A 26118-nucleotide genomic window follows, 5' to 3' on the forward strand; every position below is an offset into this window, starting at 1 on the left:
TGTCAGTATACAGCATAATAATGATTAGCATAATAAACTGCATATAATAGTAGCAAAGTGTATTGTATTCATAATAAAAAATGTTTAATAAAATGTCTAAAAATTATATATTTTTTTTGTCCTGCACTCCCAAAAAATGGAAAAGCTATTGACCAAAAAGTCATTTGTATATGAAAATTGTAGCAATAAAAACGGCATGCTTTTAGGAAATAAGAAGCCTCCTTCCAGCTCTGTAAAGATAAAACTAAAGTTATGGGTAGAAATGAGCGAAGTTACAGTGATTCGATTCGTGAGCCAAACTTCTCAGCTCGGCAGTTGATGACTTTTCCTGCATGAATTAGTTCAGCTTTCCGGTGCTCCGGTGGGCTGGAAAAGGTGGATACAGTCCTAGGAGTCTCTGGTAATAATGCCCAAATTGGCTTTGTTACAAAGGGGTTCAACTCTTCCTACTATATCAGCAACAAATTGTACACTCGCATAGGGAGCTTATAGGAGTTTTACTATTGGGTTGACTGTGAATTTTGTCCTGTATAGTCAGGTGAGTGAAGAGACCAGAGTGGTGAGGAAATAAGCTGACATGACACTACAGTGTGGCTGTTTTCGTATGGAAAGTGATAGAATAGTGGTGTGTATTACTGCATTGCTGTTTATTTACTGGAATAACCCCTTTAAAGTTTGTGTATTCAATATATACAATCAGGTCCATAAATATTCGGACAGTGACACAATTCTAACATTATTGGCTCTATACACCACCACAATGGATTTGAAATGAACCAAACAAAATGTTCTTTAACTGCAGACTGTCAGCTTTAATTTGAGGGTGTTTACATCCAAATCATGTTAACGGTGTAGGAATTGCAACAGTTTGCATATGTGCCTCCCACTTGTTAAGGGACCAAAAGGAATGGGACAATTTGCTTCTCAGCTGTTCCATGGCCAGGTTTGTGTTTCCCTCATTATGCCAATTACAATGAGCAGATAAAAGGTCCAGAGTTAATTTCAAGTGTGCTATTTGCATCTGTTTCTGTCAACTCTTAAGATGAGATCCAAAGAGCTGTCTCTCTCAGCAAGCCATCATTAGGCTTTAAAAAAAAAAAAAAAAAAAAAAAAGAGCCAAAACATTAGGCGTGGCCAAAACAACTGTTTGGAACATTCCTGAAAAGAAGGAACGAATCGTTGAGCTAAGCAACACCAAAAGCCCTGGAAGACGAAGGAAAACTGTGGTGAATGACCGAAGAATTATTTCCCTGCTGAAGAAAACCCCCTTCACAACAGTTGTCCAGATGAAGAACACTCTCCAGAAGGTAGGTGTATGTGTGTCAAAGTCAACAATCAAGAGAAGACTTCACCAAAGTGAATACACAGGGTTCACCACAATATGGAAACCATTGGTGAGCCTCAAAAACAGGAAGGCCAGATTAGAGTTTGCCAAACGGCAGTTAAAAAAGCCTTCACAGTTCTGGAACAACATCCTATGGACGGATGAGACCAAGATCAACTTGTACCAGAGTGATGGAAAGGGAAGAGTATGGAGAAGGAAAGGAACTGCTCATGATCCTAAGCATACCACCTCATCAGTGAAGCATGGTGGTGGTAGTGTCATGGCATAGTGGGCATGTATGGCTGCCAATGGAACTGCTTCTCTTGTATTTATTGATGATGTGACTGCTGACAAAAGTATCAGGATGAATTCTGAAGTGTTTCGGGCAATATTGTCTACTCATTAGGCAAAATGCTTCAGAACTCATTGGGAGGCGCTTCACAGTGCAGATGGACAATGACCCAAGGCATACTGCAGAAGCAACAAACAAGTTTTTTTAAGGGAAAGAAGTGGAATGTTATGCAATGGCCAAGTTAATCACCTGATCTGAATCCGATTGAGCGTGCATGTCACTTGCTGAAGACAAAACGGAAGGGAAAATGCCCCAAGAACAAGTAGGAACTGAAGACAGTTGCAGTAGAGGCCTGGCAGATAATCACCAGGGATGAAGCCTAGCAATGTCTGGTGATGTCTATACGTTCCAGATAGATGAGCGATCTTACAGTAAATTCGATTTGTCACCAACTTCTCGGCTCAGCAGTTGATGACTTTTCCTGCTGAAATTAGTTCAGCTTTCAGGTGCTCCCGTGGGCTGGAAAAGGTGGATACAGTCCTAGGAGACTCTTTTGGTCCCTTAACAAGCGGGAGCCACATATGCAAACTGTAATTCCTACACTGTTCACCTGATTTGGATGTAAATACCCTCAAATTAAAGCTGAGAGTCTGCAGTTAAAGCACATCTTTCGTTTGTTTCATTTCAAATCCATTGTGGTGGTGTGTAGAGCCAAAAAAAATTAAAATTGTGTTGATGTCCCAATATTTATGCACCTGACTGTAATTCCCGAACCAACATTGTCTACCATTTGTTATACTACTTACTGAATGTGTGTTTTTTTTTTTTTTTTTTTTATGTACTACAGTAAGGAACGTCATACAAAGAGTAGTAAGACAAGGCATGAAAAATCTAAAAAGGTATGAATATTTGTTTTGAAATGCAACACTGTGAAGTTAGTTGTCTAACACACTAAATTTTTTATTTTTTTTTTTGGAAGAAATTTACTTTCAATAGTTTTTTATTGGTTTTAAAACATAAAAGAAACAAGTAACCACAGTGTTACATACATATATATCAGCAAGTATTCCGACGCTGTCATCTCCCTGTGTCCCCCAACTGTTTGGGGCCAGGCGCACACAAATTACAGAATACAACATTAACAGTGTACAACAAATCTGTCCGTCTTTTTCCTCTATCATAACTAACGGGAAGCCTTCACTGCTGTTTTATTCTTCATTTTCAAGTCGTGCTTTGCTACTTTTAGGAACATGCGTCACAATGGGCTTAAATGCTAATTTCTATAATTTGTAATGATTTATGTCAAAGATATGTTTCTTAATAGGCATCTTTATTTTGGTATCCCCCGTAGGAGGCTCTCTCCCTGCCCCTATGTTAGAGAAACTCCCTCAATCAACTTTTATGCTGTAAGCAGATGCTGCCCAACCCGACCATCTGATGTGGAATTTAGCTAACGATCCCGAACCTCTGGCCAGTGTGTATTCAAACGCATAGGTCAAATTAAGTCTATCTACTACCGTTGTGCGTGTAGGTATCGAGGCAGTCTTCCAGCATTTAGTCAGTGCTATTTTTGCTATTACACAAAAAATACAAAAGAAATCTCTCATTGCATGCGGTATTTCATGCACACCTATAAACAGGAGTACTAGCTGTGGAGACCAATGCACTCTAGCTCTCTGAATCTCTGTCAACAGCGCTCTGCAGTCCTCCCAGAATGATTTTATGAGAGGGCATTTCCACAATATGTGGACCAATGTTCCTTTCTGATCGCAGCCTCTCCAACATGTATTAGTAGAGCCCGGATATGCTAGCGCCACTTTGTCCGGCGTGAAATACCATCTTAAAATGGTTTTGTAAGCTGATTCTATGTGTGAGGAACACTGCAGAGCCCTGTGAACACCCCGGAAAGCCCTCTGCCATTCCCCAATTGGTATAACAATGTTCAAGTCTCTCTCCCACAGTCTAAGCGGATAGGATTTATTGCAAGTGTTCGTTTGAGTGTATAGTAAATATAGTGGCGAGAGCCCCTTTATCTGTGAAGCTAGATATGTAAGGGTGGTAGGATTCATGGATATCTGAGTCGGTTTCAATGATCCCAGAAAATGACGAATTCTAAGAAATTTATAAAAATCAGTGCTAGGTAGATTGTACTTCTTCTGTATGTCCCCAAATGTCATTAGTCCATACTCCTCATATAGCTGTCCAATTGTGTTAATATTAGCTTTAATCCAGTTTGACAGGTCTATATCTCGTATGGAAGCTTGAACAAACGTCAACGGTAGGCTCAAGGGGCTCATGTCCACCCGGCCCTCCACTTTCGATAGGTAACTGGACCACGCTCTCAGAGAGGCGCGAACCATAGGGTTACGGACAGTCGGGACCTCTACATTCCATACTGGAGTGTATAAAACGTCATGTAGTGAAAATGGATCAACCGATAAACTCTCTATCTTCACCCAAGGGGGGGGGGGGGAGGACGACCACCAATGCCGCAGGAAGGATACCAATGTGGATACATAATATCCTTTTATATCTGGAGATCCCAAACCTCCTGCTAATTTAGATTTGGCCATAATAGCTGCATTCAAGCGAGGTTTCTTACCGGCCCAAATAAATCTAGAGAGAATAGATGTGGCCTTCCGAAAAAAAGATTCTGGAATGTGAATTGGCATCGTGCGAAACAAATACAGTAACTTCGGCAGTAAAAACGTCTTGAACGCCGCTATGCGGCCCATCCAAGATATCTCCATCGAAGAGTATTTATGTACCGCAGAGGTCAAGTCCGCTAATAATGGTTCATAATTTAGAGCATATAAAAGGGAGTGTGGCGAAGCCAAGTTGACTCCCAGGTATTTAATGCTATTTGGGCACCATTCAAAGCTATATGTAGACTTCAAGGACTGCGTAATACAAGGTGAAAGATTCAGTGGGAGTGCTTGCGTCTTGTTTGTATTTAAATGATAATAGGAAAGCACTCCATATTCCTCTATAGTTTTCATGACCTCCGAGAGAGAGGACAGTGGGTTGGTCAGGGATAGTATAACATCGTCTGCATATAAAGAAATGAGGTGCGAAACACCAGCTATATCTACTCCAGATATATTATCGTTTAACCTAAGGGCCTGGGCCAGGGGTTCAATGGACAGGATGTATATTAGAGGGGAGAGGGGGCAGCCCTGTCTCGAGCCATTTGTGATCAGAAATTCCCTAGATAGGGAACCATTTTGCCAATACTCTGGCTGTGGGACAGGAATAAAGAGAGGAAATAGCAGTGAGAATAGGACCTACGATACCCATCTGCTGTAGGACCGAGAAGGCAAACGACCAACGGAGTCGGTCGAATGCCTTCTCGGCGTCCAGGGCTAGGACCAAAGCCCTCAATTTCTAGATTATAAAAAACATTCAGGAGCCTACGTGTGTTATCCGACGTTTGTCTTCCAGCTACAAAGCCTGCTTGGTCTGAGCTAATTATGGAGGGTAATACAGCGGCCAATCTAGAAGCTAAAAGTTTCGCTAGGATCTTTATATCTTGGTTTAATAAAGATATAGGGCGGTAGTTTTGCGGTGCATCTACAGATTTACCGGGCTTTGGTAGAGTGGTTATAAGTGCCTGTAAATTTTCCTTGGGTAATTTCCCAGTCAGCATAGCTGTCTGGCAGAATTTAAGCAGATATGGGGATAAGAGTATAGCGTATTTTTTATAATATAAGCTAGAAAAACCATCGGGTCCGGGTGCTTTCCCTACTGGTAAAGATCTTATGGTATCTAACAGTTCTTGATGACTAATCTCCACATTAAGCGCCTTTATTTGTCCCTCTGTAAGAGAAGGCAAGTTTAATTTAGCCAAATAATGTTGAATAGCTGGCATGGGGTCAGTCTCAGGCAGTGCCCGGTCTCCTAAATTATATAAATGGGAATAAAAGGTTGCAAAACCGTCTGCAATGTCAGCCGGGGTATATAACTTAGTTTGCGAAGTGGGATGTATTAGGAAGGGTATTCGGGATTTAATTTGTCGTTTTTTAAGTCGATGGGCTAGCAGCTTACCTGCTTTGTTATCTTGAGCATAATAACGTGCTTGTAACTTTCGGTGTGCTTTTTCATATGTGTGTAAAAATAAACTGCGAAGTTCCTGCCGTATAGAAAAAAGAGAAGAAGCAGTTAGTGTGGAAGGAGAGGAAATATTCTCCCGTTCCGCTATTTGTAGGCGGGACAAGACATCTTTTAGTTTACTATCTCTTTGTTTTTTTAGTATGAAACTGTATTTAATACTTAGACCCCTAATAACTGCTTTATGGCAGTTCCAGAGGGAAACAGGACTGTCTACCGTAGTATCGTTTATGTGAAAATATTCAGTTATATCTTTTTCAAGCCTTCCAGAATGTTCACAATGAGATAGCAAAAAAGGGTTAAGTCGCCATGAGTGTGCACGGGGGGAGGACATAGTGTCTTTCAGTTCTATGGATATAGCTGCGTGGTCCGACCACTGAATAGTTTCTAAAGTAGTACCAGTAACTGAATTTAGTAAAGATGCATCAATCAAAAACATATCCACTCTAGAATAAGAATTATGTGCAGCTGAATAGAAAGAAAACGATTTGTCTGTGCCATGTTCAATTCTCCATGGGTCATATAATTCCCTCTCCCATGCCCACCTGGCCAGAACTGAGGAAGACGCTCTAGTATGTGAAGTAGTGTCTAGAGCGGGATCCCACACTGAATTATAGTCACCCCCGAGTATCAGTGACCCCCACGTTTGTTTCATTATCCTCCTGTAAAGTGAATTGAGAAAACCCAACTGTCCTGCATTAGGAGCGTATAATGAGACCAAAGTTAACGGGATATTATTAATCGTGCATCTCAAAATGACATATCTACCTTTTGTATCAGCGTAAACTTCTTTCAGCTGGAAAGCGACTGTGTTTTTAATTGCTATCAAGGAACCCCTGGACTTAGTTTTGTAGTGAGACTGATAAATATGTGGATAAGCTGTGTGCTTCAGTCTAAAGGCGTCCCTTGAGAGCAAGTGCGTTTCCTGAGCAAATATCACATCACTTCTAAGCGCCTGTGCCTCTTTCCAGAAATATGAACGTTTACAAGGTGTGTTAAGCCCATTAGCATTGATACTACCTATGCGGATCCCCATTGGACCAGCATAATTCATCTATATAATTAAGTTGAGTGCCTAAGTAACGGGAAGGGGTGTGAGTCTCCCAGCCAGCACCCACACCCCTACAGTGCAGAAGCAAAGCATCACTAACGAAGGCATGAGCAACATTTAAGCGACTTAGACAGAAAAAAACTTTCACCATAAAGAAAAACATAAAATAAGAAAAACACACGAGCCATAGGCCCAACTCAGAAGAGCCCAAAAAACGAAGTGGGGCAACAGTCCAGTCCGAAGCCATAAGTGGACCTACACAGCCCTCCCGAACCTGCAGATAGTAAAATGGTTTCAGTCACCAACTTCAGCTAGGCTACAGCCCATTCTTTTCGTAACTTGGGAGCGGAGTTGGTAGATCTAGATGATCTGCCTTGTATTGGAGGTAAGTTCCATGATGAGAGGAGAGATTGTCCTTCGGACGCTGAGCGAATGACATGAGTTTTATTGTCCCTTCGTACCAATAAACGAGCAGGAAATCCCCATCTGTATGCGATATTTGCTGACCGGAGGGCCAGAGTGATGGGTTGCAATAGGCGTCTCGCTTGCATTGTTGCCGCTGACAAATCAGCATACACTGCCACCTGATGGTAGGGGGCAGGGAGTCCATTATTTTTCCTAGAGTACTCCATAATTTTTTCTTTTATGGTAAAAAAATGGACCCTTGCCAGTATATCTCTTGGGACCGATTCGTCCAAATGGCGGGGTTTAGGTATCCGATGAGCTCTGTCAACCTCCAGTTCCTGAGGTGTGCAATCTGGTAGCACAGTGTGGATTAAGGAGCGTACATATGAAGGAATGTCCATAGGCTGTATTGACTCCGGGACCCCTCTCAATTTAAGGTTGTTGCGGCGGCTCCTGTCCTCCAGATCAGCTATCTTTTCTCTTAGCATAATCACCTCCTCCTCCAACTCTGTATGGGAGTCTATTAGTATGTTGTGAGATTCAGAGAATTCCTCCATCTTGTTTTCAAGGTGATCTATCCGCCCACCGAGTTCATCTATTGTGCTGTTCAGTGGGGATATTGTTTTTTGCATATCTTGTAAAAAGGTCTGTCTCAGTATCAGTAGCATATTTTTCATGGCAGTGTCTGTCAATGGCGCTCCAGACACCTCCAGTGAGCCAAGAGCACCCAGTTCCTCCACCTCCCCCTCCTTAGCGTCCAGCAAGCCCTGTACCTCCGCTCTGGGTGATGTGGAAGCTGCCTCCTGCGATGAGCCGAGTTCTGGTGTCTCAGCTGGAGGAGGGGAGGCCGGATCCAGCAGTGCAGGCCCCGCTCCTCTTCCATGCAGGCTCCCCGAACGGAGCGCCGGACTTTCGCGGCCGCCATCCTCTGTGTGGTTCCTCTCCCCGTTCTCTGCTGCCAAGGAGCTGTGCAGCGCCGGGTCTGACGTAGATCTGCGGGGAGGCAGTTCAACCTGTATGCGAGGTGGGTCCGGAGAGCGGGGCCGCGATGTTGCTGCGAATGTCCCGGAGTCGGCGCCATCTTGCTCCCTCTGCTTGCTTCTTGTGAAGCTAAATTTAGCAAGAGTCCCTTGTCGTGCGATCCTTTTTCTGCGGCCGGACATGCTGGGTGATGGTTCCCCACTCTTTGAACCAAAAAAAGATCGTGGTGACCGCTTGTTTAGTTGCTTTTTCGGGCTACAGGATCGGAGCTCCTATGCTATGCAGCCATCCACCTCGGCAGCCAGACCACGCCCCCCTTTTGGAAGAAATTTGAGGCAGATCTAAGGCAGCTTGACTTGCCTGTCCTGTTTTAGGGTTTGTTCACACTGAGGAATTTGAGCGTAATTTCTTCACACAGAATTGTGCATTCGAATTCTGCCATGTGAACTCTTCCATTAGTGTGAATAGGTCTTCCATGGACTCATTCACACTGCGGAACTTCAGCAGTGCAGAATTCAGCCGCTTAAAATTGATCTGTGCAAATAATGAACCTGTTCATTCTTTGTGCGGGATTCCACGAGCACTGCATTGCTGTCAATGGTGATGATGCAGGGCTGCACGGTCCTATAATCTAAGGAATTCGGCGGTGGGATCTCCGCTCGTGGAATTTCGGGAGCAGATATTCTGCTCAAATTATTCAATATGAACATACTCTTAGTTTCCACCCCTCACAATTCTGACACCATAGAGTTACTAAACAACTAAAGTAAAATAAAAAAAATAGGTGAACCCTTTAGAATTGCCTGAATTTCTGCATTGATTACTTAAAATATGGTATGGTTGTTATTTAAGTCACAATTATTTATAAACACATTCTAAAACTAATAAAACAGTACCGTTCATGTCCATGAACAAGTTAAATGGGCACTGTCATTTCAACAAACTTTACGTAAGTCAGTATTACAAATGAATATACCAATGGTGTTATCTATCTGGTCAGAGAAAAATGCCTCTTTCTCCTCTTATCAGGCTTCTTTCCTGCTTCATAATTATACCCTTCCATTCACTCTGATAAAACATCTCAACTTCATCTTGTGTTTACAGGATTAATTAGCAGCTCAATGAGGGATCGGTTTATATGCTGCCTAACCTAATCTACAGAGAGGGGTGAGGGTTGAGTGCCTGAAGCCAACAGAGACTGCAAGGAAAATGCACACGCTTACTGTGTGTATTAGTAAAGTGGAACTCTCCTTCAGGACCTAGTGAATATATTTTCTCGTCCAAAAAATATTTGATGCATGCATCGAAGTGAATAACACACTGACACGTTGTTCAGAAAAGAAATTCTTCCTTTCTTTTTATTAACAGCATTTCACAGGTTCATATAGACTTCAGTATTAACATAAATTAGGATTTTCTGCTGCAGATTTCAATGTAAACTGAACACAGCTTCAAATCCTGCGCATCAAATCTGCGCAAAATACTGTACGTGTGGATAGACCCCAAATGGGTTATCCAGGAATAGAAAAACAGCTACTTTCTTTTAAAAAAAAAACTGGAGACAGATGGGGAGCAGTTTTTGAAAGAAAGTAGTTATTTTTTCCCTTCCTGGATAGCCCCTTTAAGAGCTGATGCTGTTGTATATTGTGATCCGTGCTGTTCCTGAGGCTATGCTAGAAAAATAAGAGCATAATCCCCTCTCTTCTGTGTGTTTAGCCTTGTATGGAAGCCTTCATTCACTAATCTTGTAACTTTTATACAACAGAGACTAGAATATGAATGTATGAAAAATATAGGCCATACACATGCCCAGATATAACACACTACCTCTTGGCAATTATTACAGAAAATTATGTTGTCCCTACCAAGGACTGAGGTGCCTTATAAAACATAACTTTTAATTGTATTAATTAAAATATTGGTCCAACAACAATCAATAGAAAACATAGTCACTAAAAAGTCGTGCGTTGACACATAACCTGCGTCTTTTGATAAGAATTTAAGCAAATGAAAACATAATCATTACAATGAAAATTAATGAACCATCACCATTCAGTGATTGTATGCTCCTTCATAAAAGATATTGTCACTTTCATATAAACAACAATTCCCTTATCCCAACTCGTTTCCATGTAGGGGTATGGTATATGAAGTTTCCCCCCACATTTCTTCAGGGGATTTAGATATATAATTAATAAATTCTCTGGAGTCATATATCATATTAGTAGATGTCACTGTGTATATCCCCTTTCAGATGGGCTGATTATAAGCAGTAACATCAACATGAAAGATCAACATCAAACAACCAGCGTTGGTAAACACCCGGCTCTCCAAATATTAACTGTGTCCACAGATCAGTAGAGGCAAAAAAAACCTGTAACGACAAAAAATTATAGGCATCTCCCTTAGCAACCAGTGTATGACTTACCCCTTTAACTGTTTGTCATGCATTGGCAAGCAAGTACTCACTGTTTTGCTGGATCAAGTATAGTGGGAGAGCACCGGGCACTGCAACAACAATATGCCCATACTTAATACCTTATTTAATCAGGATACATGGAGCATATAAACAAAAATAGCCACATAATGCAAAATAAACAAAAAAAACAAATAGGCATTAGTATGTTATACAATTTACTTACATACGGCTGTTCAGGAAGAGGTATATATGAAACACTGCAGTGGCAGCGAGTGCCGGAGCAGTGTCCGGAGTGTCTGCGTGTCAGATGAACACGCCGGCGTCTCCATGAAGCCGGCGCGCATCCTATTTACGTCATCGGAGGCCCGACTCTATGACGCCGCACATGGGGGCGGACCTCCACTCAAGTCCTAGAATCCCGAGAACGGGGTAAACCGGACTTAGTATCATTAGAACGTTGGATGCGGCAGCGCCTTAAGTGCAACAAAATATAAGAGCAATCACTGATTTAGGCTAAATACATGGGGCAGGTATTAGATAGTAAAGATTTAAATATGAAACAATTTTGCCCAGTACTGGGTATCTTATTCCCCAGTCTGCGCAAGATTGTAGCAGTCTCTCATAGTCATAGCTGTCAGGTGATCTGTGTTATGTTGTAACAGTCTCTCTTAGTTTTATACAACACGTAACTTTTATACAACAAAATGGAGTTAAAAAATACCTTCATTAAAACATATAGCTTATTGTATGCATTAAAATAAAAAACGAACTAATAGTGGACAGTTCACAGTAAAAAAAAAATGTAAATGCAGTGTGAAAAGTACTAAGCAAAACAACTAAAGCTAGCATATATATCGAGGTGCAACGTCTGACTGCAGTTCACCTATTGAAGCTACAGACCAATCTAAATTGCACAGTTTATAAATTAATGCAGAATCTCGGGGACAAACATTATTTCAAAGCCTACACTTATGGTTCCCATAGACTCATGCACAGGTGATGTAGAGATGTATAGTGTCTAATGTGCTATATAAGGGGCTTCAGTGCAGTCAGGCTTGGAAAATTACAATCTTACCCATAGTGGAAATGCCAGCAGTGCTCTCCCGACCTCAACGCACGTTTTGGAACCCTGTTGGGGCCCATTCAGATTATGGAATCTCTGCTTTTCCAAGTTGTTGCAGCAGAAACCCATAGAAAACAATGTGAGACTTATATGGGACTATTACCCTGCAAGAGTTGTAGACAGTAACTCAATATTTGTTTTGTTTTTTTTGCAGACTTTTTACATAGAGCCAATTAAAAACAACCAAGACGTGTTTCAGTTTCTGGTACGTACTCCTTTAGACATCAGTTCCATTTGACCAATGCAATCTTACAAATTGACTAAGTTCACAAGTTACAATTAACTGTTTATGCTTATGAGCACTACCACTGTATAGGTTTCCCTGTATAGGCAGTATGAAGGGAAGTGTATGGGGACCTTAAAACTTAGTTTTTATTTATTATTTACATAAAATATTGCACTTACAAAAAAATAAACATCGTGAAGCTCCAACGGCCGCCACCAGTGTCCATGCTGTCAGTCTATTCAATATACTTGTGCTGGTTTGCACTGTTCCGCATTCAATACAGTTTCTTTAGTGTTCCTTGGCTGTATATGTCTCAATAAAGTTTGCACATATATTGATTAGTTTTCCACCATATACATGGGTTCCCAGTCATGTACGCATGGATACATCACATTATATTATATCCATGTGTCACAAACTTCCAATCAATCTGTATATTGCACAATGTCCTCTGTTGTATGTATCTGCATAGTATACGATCTTATTATGCTGAGTACACAATTGCACCTAGTCCCTTGTATTGCACTATAGTTTGCTCCGTATCACATATTGTACAGTATTCGTATTTATATTGCATATCTGGACATCATCCACATTTAGAAAATAGATCCTAGGCGTTTCATTCGCTATGATTCGACAGGGATCTTGTTTAGCATTGTTTAGATTTCTTTAGCTTCAGATACTTGTGTGCGGCTCTGATGGCGGCTGTACCACTTTTAACTATTTGTGCCTACTTTTATATCTGTAACCCCTCCTACTGTTTCCCTCACATGACCTGCGAGTCCAATCAGCTCTCTGTGTGTCAGTCTCAGCCTCTGCTTCTTTGTGCTTCATTTTTGTTTCATTTTCTCTTCATGCATCAGGTATGTGTGGGCGGGTTTACTTTAGTCTTTGCTCAGGTATGCGTATCTTGCGTCCTTCTGAGTATCATTCCGGGTAGTAACCTTTCACGCTTGTGTTCCAGCAGGATATGTCCCGATAACAATAGGTTGCGCTTGTAGCACCTATTAACTCTTGCATTGCCCTGCTGTTACAGGAAGGTATTCTTTTATAGTTTAGGAGTTAACAGTAGTATCATACTGTGTTTTATTTTCCAGCTGGAACTATGATTCCTTATAGCCCTATTACAAGGTGTTATGCTTTTTGTAGGTTTATAGTTGTCCATCCATTTTTGTGTATGGTTAAGATTAATATTTCAGATTAGTGACATTTCATGAGGTTTTTTTTTTTTTTTGTTTTTTTTTGTGCTCTGGCATTTCTCAAATGGGTTTGTACATTTTGACATTATTCAATGAAGCTGACATATGACACAATCATTTAAGCCATGAGGTTTGACACTCTAATTTATATGTCCAGAATGCTTCCCTCTGCAGCAGTGTCTTGTCCCTGTCCCCTCCTCTTTTTGGAGGGGGTATTACCGCAATTATTTGTGCTCTCAAATCCTAGGCTTTACTTTCATGATATGCTGCAAAGTGGGTGCCTACTGGGGTTTCCCTTGCATGCGTAATGTCTCCAACATGTTCCTGCAGGCATTTTCTGAAGGGTCTGTATGTCTTGCCGATGTAGTTCTTTGTGCACGGGCAGGTAAAAATATAGACCACCCCTTTTTGTTTTGCAGTTAGAGAATTGATGCATAGTATATTTCTCTTGTTGTTGCACTCTGAAATTTTACTTTTTTCTATGTATTGGCACAGAGTACATTTATTGCATGGAAAGGTCCCCTTGTGTGTTTGGCTAAGCCATCCCTCTCTAGATTCTGGTTCAAAGTTACTTTTTGTTGTTCTGTCACATACATTTTTACCCCTTTTGTATGTGATTTGGGGGGTGTCTGTCTGCAAGCACGGTGTCCAATTTTAGAATACCCCATTATTTTTTAAGGCTATCTTTCACCTCCCTGGCTTTGTCATCATATACACCTATTATCCTAGAGGCAACTCCTTCTTGCTCTTTTTTGGGGGTTAGTAAGGGATAGTAATTGGGTTCTCTGGCATCTCAGTGCCCACTGGTAGGCCCTCTTTAGTATTTTGTTGGGATAGCCCCTATTGCTAAGTCTTGTTCTTAGTTCTGCAGCTTTTTTGAGACTTTTTTGAGACTTAAAGGGGTATTCCAGGAAAAAACTTTTTTCTATATATAAACTGGCTCCACAAAGCACTTCTATTAAAAAATCTTAATCCTTCCAATAATTATCAGCTGCTGAAGTTGAGTTGTTCTTTTCTGTCTGGCAACAGTGCTCTCTGCTGACACCTCTGCTTGTCTCAGGAACTGCACAGAGTAGAATAGGTTTGCTTTGGGTATTTGCTTCTACTCTGGACAGCCCCCTGAGACAGGTGTCATCAGAGAGCACTTAGACAGAAAAGAACTCCACTTCAGTAGCTCATAAGTACTAAAAGGGTTAAGCTTTTTTAATAGAAGTAATTTACAAATCTGTTAAACTTTCTGGAGCCAGTTGATATATAAAAAAAAAAGTTTTTTCCTGGATAACTCCTCTAAGAATAGGGGTTAACCCAGCAAAATACTAGAGGGCCTACCATAGGGCACTGAAATGCCAGATAACACAAATACTAACCCCCCCCTCAAAAAAAGCAAGAAGGAGTTGCCTCTAGGATAATAGGTGTATATGACGAGGAAGCCAGGAAGGTGAAAGATATCCTTCAAAAATATTGGTGTATTCTAAAATTGGACACAGTGCTATCAGACATAACAGACCCCCCCCCCCCCCAATCACATACAAAAGGGGTGAAAATGTATGTGACAGATTGACAAAAAGTAACTTTGAACCAGAATCTAGAGAGAGATGGCTTAGCCAAAAACCTGTAAATAAATGTACTATGTGTCGATACATAGGAAAAAAAGTAACACATTTCAGAGTGCAACAAAAAGAGATAAATATACTATGCATCAATTCTATATGTTAACCTGCCCGTGCCCGAAGAACTACATCGGCAAGACTTACAGACCCTTCAGAAAATGCCTGCAGGAACATGTTGGAGACATTACGCATGCAAGGGAAACCCCAGTAGGCATCCACTTTGCAGCATATCATGAAAGTAAAGCCCAGGATTTGAGAGCACAAATAGAAGTGATACTCCCTCGAAAAAGAGGGGACAGGGACAAGACACTGCTGCAGAGGGAAGCATGAGGGAAGCATTCTGGACATATAAATTATAGTCTGTCAAACCCCGTGGCTTAAATGACTGTGTCATATGTCAGCTTCATTGAATAATGTTAAAATGCACAAACCCATTTGAGAAATGCCAGAGCACAAAAAAACTTTGTTTCATGAAACAAAGGAGGGAAAATGTAGGAGGGGTTACAGATATAAAAGTAGGCACGAATAGTCAAAAGTGGTACACACAAGTATCTGAAGCTAAAGAAAATATGCTAAACAAAATCCCTGACAAATCAAAGCAGATGAAATCAAAGCAAACAAACTAATGCCCTCTAAAGGAAACAGCCAAGTGTCAAAACGCACATGTCATAAACGCTTGCATAGTCAAAGGACAAGGTGCAATATATAAAATATATACAGCAACAGGAGAATACAGCAGCACACTGCTAGCACAAAGATATAGGTGAAACATGAGTATATAGATAGAACATGAAAAGCTATACAGCTGTAATGCAATGAATGAAGATATGAAACTATGAAAATATGAGGTACACTAGCTTGCAAATTTGGCGCCAAATAGCGTGGACCGTCCCACCACGGTAAGGTGACCTCATTCTGGGACGGACCCTACACTGTGTATATACCTCTGTGTGAACAGTACAGCAGGCATGCAAGGTCTGCTGTACTGTTCACACAGAGGCATATACACAGTGTAGGGTCCGTCCCAGAATGAGGTCACCTTACCGTGGTGGGACGGTCCATGCTATTTGGCGCCAAATTTGCAAGCTAAGTACCTCATAGTTTCATATCTTCATTTATTGCATTACAGCTGTATAGCTTTTCATGTTTTATCTATATACTCATGTTTTATCTAAATACTCATGTTTCACCTATATCTTTGTGCTAGCAGTGTGCTGCTGTATTCTCCTGTTGCTGTATATTAAGCCCAGCAGCCTGCACCTGCAAGCCAGTTTTTTACAATAGTTTGGATCAATAGTGCTGGCCAATTTATCCTTTGGTTAATATATATATATATATATACACACACACACACACACACACTGATATATGGATATCGAAAAGGATGAAAGGATGGCACTCGCCACCTCAAGTATTCTTTGTCAATGACCTGAGGAAGTGGGAGTATCCCACGAAACAGCTGTTGTCATTCCTGGGAGTGTCCCGGCGTCCGCACCTGCTGCACTATTGCGGTCTTCCACATGTCGACACTTTTGGATCATCATGCAATAAAGAAATCATATCCAAAGAATACTTGAGGTGGTGAGTGCTATTCTTTTCTATATCCATATATTATGAATCTGCGGTATGTGCACTCTAGGATTTAGCACCCCACCAGCTCCTGCATAGGGATTCTACACTGGCAAAGAATCCCAGGCATTAGTGCCGGATTAAAAAGACTCTCTCTAGCACTATATATATAATATATAAATATATATATATATATATATATATATATATATATATATATATATATATATATATATTTATTATTGGCAAGTTTTACTTTGCACAGGTTTTGATAAATCTCCACAGTCCCTTGTATTGCACTATAGTTTGCTGCGTATCACTATATATATATATATAATATAGCAATACAAGGGACTGTGGAGATTTATCAAAACCTGTGCAAAGTAAAACTTGCCAAGTTGCCCATAGCAACCAATCATCTGGTTGCTATGGGCAACTGGACAACTTTACCTCTGGACGGGTTTTGATAAATGTCCCCCTATGTGCAATTGTGTACTCAGCATAATAAGATCGTATGCTATGCAGATACATACAACAGAGGACATTGTGCAATATACAGATTGATTGGAAGTTTGTGACACATGGATAAAATATAATGTGTTGTATCCATTCGTACATGACTGGGAACCCATGTATATGGTGGAAAACTAATCAATATATGTGCACAAACTTTGAGACATATACAGCCAAGGAACACTAAAGATAAGCTGTATTGAATGCGGAACAGTGCAAACCAGCACAAGTATATTGAATAGACTGACAGCATTGACACTGGTGGCGGCCATTGGAGCTTCACGATGTTTATTTTTGTAAGTGCAATATTTTATGTAAATCTATGTATATAAAACTCAATGTGTGTGTGTGTGTGTGTGTATGTATATGTTCCAGCATCACGTCCAAACCGGTAAAGATATTAACATGAAACTTGGTACACATGTTACTTATATGTTAACAACAAACAGGATAGGTAATTTACCCACCCCCATTAGTCAGGATTGGGGTTTTTGTTTACAAGTCTATGGGAAATATGTTACCGCATAACTTCCAAACGGCTGGAGATATTTCGATAATAATTGGTCACATGTTACTTATACATCCACTTAAAATATAGGATAGTTAATTTAAATCTTAAATTTCCCATTGATTTGCATGGGACTTTAAACAAAAACCCTGACCCTAACAAATGGGGGTAGTTATGTTCCCACATAACTTCCGTACGGCTGGAGATATTTCAGTAATATCTGGTACACATGTTACTTATGTCAAATAAAAATATGATAGTTAAATTAACCCTTACTTACACCCTTATAGAAAAGATAGGTTTTTGTTTCAAGTCCCATGCAAGTATATGGGACTTCCAGTACCTTACTCCAAAGCTCCGCTCTGCATCTCCTGGCGAATGTGTCAGTCCAGCTTGCAAGCCACACCCCATCTCACAAAGACACGCCCACATTTTAAGCCCCACCCTTTTACCTACCCTTTTTGTGCATCGGTCTGGCTTGCAAATCACGCCCAGTCCCACAAAGCCACATCCCCTTCTATTTTCAGCTTACAATATCTTCATTACAAATCAGTCCCACCTGAGGACAGGATATGAGTATGGGACATAAATACTGGATAGGGGGACGGAATATGACAACAATATATAAGGATGGGATATAAAGTCAAAAGCTTCCTCCTTTGTTGAGTTTCCTCCCCAACAAGGATTAGGAAGGAAAAACCGGGCATCGCCGGGTACTCAGCTAGTAAATAAATAAAAGCTAGGTTTTAAGGTCCCCATACACTTCTCTTCACAAGAGATTTTTTGTTTCTTTACTAATATTTATACTGTATATTGATGTTGTTAATTGACATATATTACTAGATATTATTAGGCTAGTCCTACACATGGCATCAGCTGCTGATGGTAGCTCTTCCAAATGACTATTTATTGCCATACTTTACCTGAACCTGCTGTTTCAAACAATGGCTAGGTGCATTAGCAGTAAATTGTGAGTACTGCGGCTGGTAATTATTACGCATGGAAATTCCACCATGTAAACATACCCTTAAATGGGCACTGTCATGAAATAAAAAAAATTGATATGTTGTAGTACTTAAGTACTACAACATATCTCTAATATACTTTAATTTAAAAAAGTCATTTTAAACCAGTTTAAAATCACTTTTAAATTCGGCCACTAGGGTTCGCCCTCCTAGTGGCCGAATGCATTCAGCAGTGACTGACGTCACTACAGAATTTCGACTCTTCTAAGCCTGGCAATGATTCGATATTCAGTCACTGCGGTGCTCTCTCCCGCCTGTCAATCAGACAGGCGGGAGCGAGCGCTTTGAAGGAAGTGGATGCACGCAGGCTCCCGGGGACAAGGTAAAGTATTATGCCGGGGGGGTGCATGTTCACTTATACAGTATACCTCCAGTTTCCCCACTACAACTCCCAGCATGCCCTGACAGCCAATAGATGTCAGGGCAAGCTGGGAGTTGTAGTGGAGAAACAGCTCGAGGGACACTGAATAGGTGAACTAAGGGGGGTGGGGAGGAGGAGTGGGTTGAGCGGAGCGGCGGGGCCGGGGGGGGTTGCGGGTTGCGCGGCGGGGAGGGGGTACTCTGAATGGGTGAACTAAGGCGGAGGGGGAGTAAGTTGAGCGACGGGGCGGGGGGTTGCGGGCTGCGCGGTGGGGAGCGGGATGTGCGGCCATCACAGATCTGGTGTTCACCTATACAGGGTGCCTCCAGTTGTTTCCCCACTACAACTCCCAGCATGCCCTGACAGCCAATAGATGTCAGGGCAAGCTGGGAGTTGCAGTGGGGAAACAGCTGGAGGCACCCTGTATAGGTGAACTAAGGGCAGAAGTGTTGGCCCCAGCAGGCATCAGTGACTTGGTGCCTGCTGGGGAAGTCTGCCTGTGCTCACTACCAGGCAGACAAAAAGGCATTTTTAATATGTAAAAAAAGGAAAAAAAAGTGGTGGTGGGAGCTATCCTTTATCCTGGGGGGGGGGCGGGCGTGTGAGAGAGTACAGCTCCCTCACCCAAAGTCCAGGGAGTAACTCGCCACATACTGGTATTCTCTCATGCTGCTTCCGTGTATTTGCACCCAGGAAGTGTAGCAAGATCAGAGCCAGAAGTTCAGATCCCTGAGCACGGGATGCGCATTAAAGAATACCAGTATGTGGTGAGTTATGAGTTATAATATTATTTTTGTTGCATGTACAACACCTGTAGACTTTAAGGTTTTGTATTGGTTTTTATTCATGCACCTATGTTCGTTTCGATTATGTATTAATGCATTTGTGTGTGTGTGTGTGTATATGTGTGTATATATATATATATATATCTCATAAATATAATTATATGTGTGTCATCTACTGCAACATTCCAAGTCCTGTTATCTGAGGAAGGAGGTTGTATCCTCCAAAAATGCATTCATATTGGACTTAAAAAATTTACAGTTTTTTGGATTGCTAATGATTCTTTTTGTGCCCCTTGAAACACAGTTTTTAGCCTTTCTTTCTTGGTGCATATTTAGACCCCCTGCTGGTCATTGAAGGGGTGCTTAGGTAACTTGTTGCTATATAGAACCTATAATCCACAATATACTTTGTTTCTCCCCGAAGAGGCATTGATGGGCATTGTATGGAGTTGTGGCTACACCACAACTCACTCACCCACCCAAGTGAGCCGTTTTTTTGCTAGTTTGTACCTATTATTTCTATGCTTTAGACTTTATAACCCTATGTGGCGCCATGCCTGTTTTTTTTTTTTCTGTTTTTACGGTTTGTTTCTGTTTATACAGTAAATGTTGGCACCCCTGAAGTGTTTTTTTTCTAGAAAATGAAGTATTTCTCACAGAAAAGGATTGCAGTAACACATGTTTTGCTATACACGTCTATTCCCTTTGTGTGTATTGGAACTAAACCAAAAAAGGAGGAAAAAAAAGCAAATTGGACATAATGTCACATCAAACTCCAAAAATGGGCTGGACAGTTATTGGCACCCTTTCAAAATTGTGGAAAATAAGATTGTTTAAAGCATATGATGCTCCTTTTAAACTCATGTGGGGCAATTAACAGGTGTGGGCACTATAAAAAAAAAATCACACCTGAAAGCAGATAAAAAGGAGAGAAGTTAATTTAGTCTTTGCATTGTGTGTTTGTGTGTGCCACACTAAGCATGGACAACAGAAAGAGGAAAAGAGAACTGTCTGAGGACTTGAGAACCATAATTGTGGAAAAATATCAACAATCTCAAGGTTACAAGTCCATCTCCAGAGATCTAGATTTGCCTTTGTTCACAGTGCACAACATTATCAAGAAGTTTGCAACCCATGGCACTGTAGTTAATCTCCCTGGGTGTGGACAGAAGAGAAAAATTGATGAAAGGTGTCAACGCAGGATAGTCAGGATGGTGGATAAGCAGCTCCAAACAAGTTCCAAAGATATTCAAGGTGTCCTGCAGGCTCAGGGAGCATCAGTGTCAGCACAAACTATCAGTTGACATTTAAATGAAATAGCAGGAGACCCAGGAGGACCCCACTGCTGACACAGAGACATAAAAAAGCAAGACTACATGCCAAAATGAACTTGATTAATCCAAAACCCTTCTGGGAAAACCTCTTGTGGACAGATGAGACCGAGATAGAGCTTTTTGGTAAAGCACATCATTCTACTGTTTACCGAAAACGGAATGAGGCCTACAAAGAAAAGAACACAGTACCTACAGTGAAATATGATGCAGGTTCAATTATGTTTTGGGGTTGTTTTGCTGCCTCTGGCACTGGTCTGAGGATAATGACCCCAAACATACGTCAAAAAGCACCCAGAAATGGATGGCATCAAAACGCTGGAGAGTTTAACCCCTTAAGGACCGGGGGTTTTTCCGTTTTTGCATTTTCGTTTTTTGCTCCTTGCCTTTAAAAAATCATAACTCTTTCAAATTTACACCTAAAAATCCATATGATGGCTTATTTTTTGCGCCACCAATTCTACTTTGTAATGACTTCATTCATTTTGCCCAAAAATCTATGGTGAAGCGGGAAAAAAAATCATTGTGCGACAAAATTGAAAAAAAACCGCTGTTTTGTAACTTTTGGGGGCTTCCGTTTCTACGTAGTAAATTTTTCGGTAAAAATGACACCTGATATGTATTCTGTAGGTCCATACGATTAAAATGATACCCTACTTATATAGGTTTGATTTTGTCGGACTTCTGGAAAAAATCATAACTACATGCAGGAAAATTAATACGTTTAAAATTGTCATCTTCTGACCCCTTTAACTTTTTAATTTTTCCGTGTATGGGGCGGTATGAGGGCTAATTTTTGGCGCCGTGATCTGAAGTTTTTAACGGTACCATTTTTGCATTGATAGGACTTATTGATCACTTTTTATTCATTTTTAAATGATATAAAAAGTGACCAAAAATGCACTATTTTGGACTTTGGAATTTTTTTTGCGCGCACGCCATTGACCGAGCGGTTTAATTAATTATATATTTTTATAATTCGGACATTTCCGCACGCGGTGATACCACATATTTTATTTTTATTTACACTGTGTTTTTTTTTTTTTATTGGAAAAGGGGGGTGATTCAAACTTTTAATAGGGGAGGAGTTAAATGATCTTTATTCACTTTTTTTTTTCAACTTTTTTTTTGCAGTGTTATAGGTCCCATAGGGACCTATAACACTGCACACACTGATCTTCTATGTTGATCACTGGTTTCTCATAAGAAACCAGTGATCAACGATTCTGCCGCATGACTGCTCATGCCTGGATCTCAGGCACTGAGCAGTCATTCGGCGATCGGACAGCGAGGAGGCAGGAAGGGGCCCTCCCGCTGTCCTGTCAGCTGTTCGGGATGCCGCGATTAGCCGCGGCTATCCCGAACAGCTCGACTGAGCTAGTCGGGAACTTTCACTTTCAGCCGCGCGGCTCAGCTCTGAGCGCGCGGCTAAAGGGTTAATAGCGCGCGGCGCCGCGATCGGTGCTGCGCGCTATTAGAGGCGGGTCCCGGCTTCACTATGACGCCGGGCCCGCCGTGATATGACGCGGGGTTACTGTGTAACCCCACGTTATATCAGGAGAGCAGGACCAAGGGCGTACCTGTACGCCCTTGGTCCTTAAGGGGTTAAGTGGCCAGCAATTAGTCCAGATCTAAATTCCATTGAACACCTGTAGAGAGATCTTAAAATTGCTCTTAGGAAAAGGCGCCCTTCCAATAAGAGAGACCTGGAGCAGTTTGCAAAGGAAGAGTGGTCCAACATTCCGGCTGAGAGGTGTAAGAAGCTTATTGATGGTTATAGAAAGCGACTGATTTCAGTTTTTTTTTTTTTTTCCAAAGGTTGTGCAACCAAATATTAAGTAAAGGGTGACAATAATTTTGTCCAGACCATACTTGCAGTTTGTTGTGACATTATGTCCAATTATCTTTTTTTTTCCTCCCTTTTTTGGTTTAGGTCCAATACAAACAAAGGGAGTAAACATGTGTTACTGCAATCCTTTTCTATGAGAAATACTTCATTTTCTTGAAAAATTTCTGGGGTGCCAATATTTACGGCAATGACTGTATACTGTAGCTAAGGGATAAGGTTTTCGGCTCCGGATTACCCTTTTAATCTGGATAGGTGTATTAAACAACAATTTGGTGCCATTTTTCCCACCACATATTACTAGTCATGTGAACTGAGCTTCCCACTCTGTTCCCATCTGTCTCCAGTGCAAGACCCAGTATAATGTTTTTTTTTTTACAGTGCTGGGTCTTGTACTGGAGATGAGTGCAATAGTGATAAAGTGCGAAGCTCTGTCTCGTAATGCAGGGAGGGAGCAGGTAGGATGATGCCCCGGTCAGGCATTTAGTCGCTGAATCTGAAATACACGTTAATTAGAAAAATTGACCACACAATTAAAGGTATTGTGTTAAGGTGAATGCATTATTACAGTCATCAGCACCTTTAAATACAGTGCAGTAGAATAGTCTCTAAAAAAAAAATGTCACCTATCCACAGGATCCCCTATCCCCATTTGCGATCTCTGGAACAAAAACCTGACTCTCCTTGCTGCATGGAGTACAATGCTCTGATATCTCCAGTACTTCGATAGACAGCAGGTCCCACAGGTCAGACCCCCACCCCCCCTAGTGATTGGACACTTATTCCCTATACTCTATATAGCGGATTGTTATTAGGTGCTGGAATCGCTTCTCGACCTTTTGGCTAAGATCAAGTGTAGTACCGTTCCTGTTAGTTGATGGTGTGGAAGACCACCAAGGCAGGATGGGGAACCACACAGTGGGGTAGGTATACCGGGGATGCTGTGGAGAGCTGCAGTCATCTCTTATGAGACCTGTTCCTGCTGGGTCTGGTCTTAAGGCTTGGGTAGAGTATGAGCAGAGGTGCAAAAGTGCCCTGGGAGAGGTGACCTCAGGGTGCTGGAATTCACTTGGTAGTATGTCGCCCCACTTGAAGGATGGCACATAGCACGCACTTTTTCTCTCACCCTTAGTATCCCAGCCTCCGGCTAGGATCGATGAATCTTTGTAGATCCGGTCGGATGTCCGGGCAGTATTACACTATGCACATCCACTTTTATATATTTATTTTTGTCACTGTGTCCGCATTTTGTGTTTTTGTGTGTCATTAGGATTGGTCAGGGTGCGGTAGCTCTTCTGGGTGTCCCTCCTGCCAGTCTAGGGGAGGTGTGTTGCCATTAGGTTCCTTACTTCCCTGCCATGCCGCGGTCGCCCTTGCTTTGGCAAGGGCACCAAACCAGTTTTACTGGCTCCTTGGTGACAACTTGGTTTTTGCTCGGTTGTTTGCCAGGAGCACTTTCGGACCCTGAGTAGCATTGGCAAAAGGGGACGTTGTTCCTTTTGACCTGAAAAGGAAGGGTTTGGTTTATTGGGGGGGCCTCTCTCCTTTTGGAGAAGGGCTTGAGATGGACCGTATCCTCGTGCACGTTTTTTTGTGTGAACACTTGCACTTTTTACTTTACTCCTTTTAATATATGACCCAAGCATTAAATAAGCAGAGAACAACAAACCCAATTTTTTTATATTTCATGGAAATCATAGTTTTATATGTTATTGTTTTTCTACAATAAAAGTATATAATGCTACTGTGTGAGTGGTTTAGCACAAATTCTGCCAGAAATAAGCTGTTGTGTGTTATATAATGTGTGTGCAAATGTATATCTATCTATCCTGTTCTAAAGTCTATGGGGGAGATTTATCAAAACCTGTTTACAGGAAAAGCTGATTAGTTGCCCATAGTAACCAATCAGATCACTTCTTTTATTTTTTCACAGGCCTCTTTAAAAATTAAAGAAGCAATCTGATTGGTTGCCATGGGCAACTGTACCAGTCTTCCTCTAAACAGGTTTTGATAAATCTCCCCCTATGTCTTTAATGTTTGTTCTGTTTTTTGTAGAAAACTTTTGCAATGGCAAATGACTCTGATGTAGAATTTGCAAACAAGGTAAAAGAAATGTTCTCCAGTGCCCTAATAAAATACAATGAGAGAAAACTAGCAGAAATAGTAAGTATCACATTTTTCTATCTTTTATTTCTAGAGATATGTGGAAATGCCTCAATTTGTAATGGTGTTGTAGGCTTTGATATTTGAACATGGCCCTCAATTATCAAAACTGCCAAAACAAAATAGTGGCCCTCATTTACTATTCTAAACCCGACCTCTTTTTTGTCGGGTTTTTTTGTCGCATCTTTGTCTGCGCCATGTCGCAGACATCATGCGCCAGTCTGCGACACGATGCGACATTTTTTCCTGACAGACCCGATGTGGATTCTCCCAAACCCAAAAAAGGGGCGTAACCCGACATTTCTGAGCTTTCCCACGTATTTATAAAGGTTTCCAACCCGAATTTGTTGAATTGTTGTGGATTTTTTCCCGACAGCTCAGAGGAGTTGGAAACCAAAACCAACAAAACCCACATGCGACAAACAGGATGCGACATAATAATAAATACCAGGGGAAAAAAGCAATCGGGTAAGAAAGCAACATAGACTTACAACCCGATTTTCTTAGTAAATGAGGGCCAGTGTCTTTGTTGCCCGCCCATAGCAATTAATCACATCATAGCTTTCTGCTCTTGACAAATTAAAGTGCTGCTTTCGGTTACTATGAGCAACAAATACCCTTTGTACTACTGTATCTACTTTTACTTACCTCCTCCTCTCTTCACCTACAGGGGTGCCAGCTAGAATGACCAGTACATCCTCTTTATTGCCTTGCTTTCCTTTTTATTTTTTTTTTATTTTTTTGAGAGTCACTGCTCCAAAATTATGCCTTCTCAAACACAATTACAAGGATCATTTTTGCAGCCTCTAGTGTTCATTCTATTGCAAATACTGGGACAGCATGGTATTAAGGATCAGAATTATAAATCCCTGGATAAATGTCCTATAGCCATAAATCTAGTCATTGTAAGCTTTCAGTGAGATCGACGCTACGTGCATGCACACAGTGCTGCAATGCTTGGGCCCCGTTTGGGAGATCGCGGGGCCCCAGGGGTTCGACCCCCATGATCAGACTTATCCCCATCCTGTCCCGATCACTTCAGATGTCCTTTAAAGGGTACCTAAAGTATTAACTAAATCATAGCGACCTCTCAGAATGTGTCATTTGTGGGGCCCGGGTGCTGAGACCCCTACCAATTGGTAAAACAATGGGCAGAAGCACTTGACTTGCTCCAGTGTACAGGTTCATGGAAAGGCTATAGACTTTAGACACCAAACTGAGAACCTTACCTTTTAAATATTTTTATTTGTTTAGTGAACAGTTTACTGATCCCCCAAATA

At 41.3% G+C, this 26118-nt stretch overlaps 1 protein-coding gene across 5 annotated transcripts in view; it reads left to right on the forward strand.

Annotated features, from left to right (window-relative positions):
* The window catches only part of LOC130273682 (uncharacterized), a 125027-nt gene that overhangs the window by 82882 nt on the left and 16027 nt on the right, over window positions 1-26118 (forward strand). For all 5 annotated transcript variants that reach the window (XM_056520890.1, XM_056520894.1, XM_056520895.1 and 2 more), the window contains 3 exons: window positions 2464-2515; window positions 11857-11907; window positions 24731-24838. In XM_056520890.1, coding sequence (XP_056376865.1) covers window positions 2464-2515; window positions 11857-11907; window positions 24731-24838 — 211 coding nt within the window. The remainder of the gene's footprint in view (window positions 1-2463; window positions 2516-11856; window positions 11908-24730; window positions 24839-26118) is intronic.

Source organism: Hyla sarda, chromosome 5, assembly GCF_029499605.1.
Source record: "Hyla sarda isolate aHylSar1 chromosome 5, aHylSar1.hap1, whole genome shotgun sequence".
Taxonomy (NCBI): domain Eukaryota; kingdom Metazoa; phylum Chordata; class Amphibia; order Anura; family Hylidae; genus Hyla; species Hyla sarda.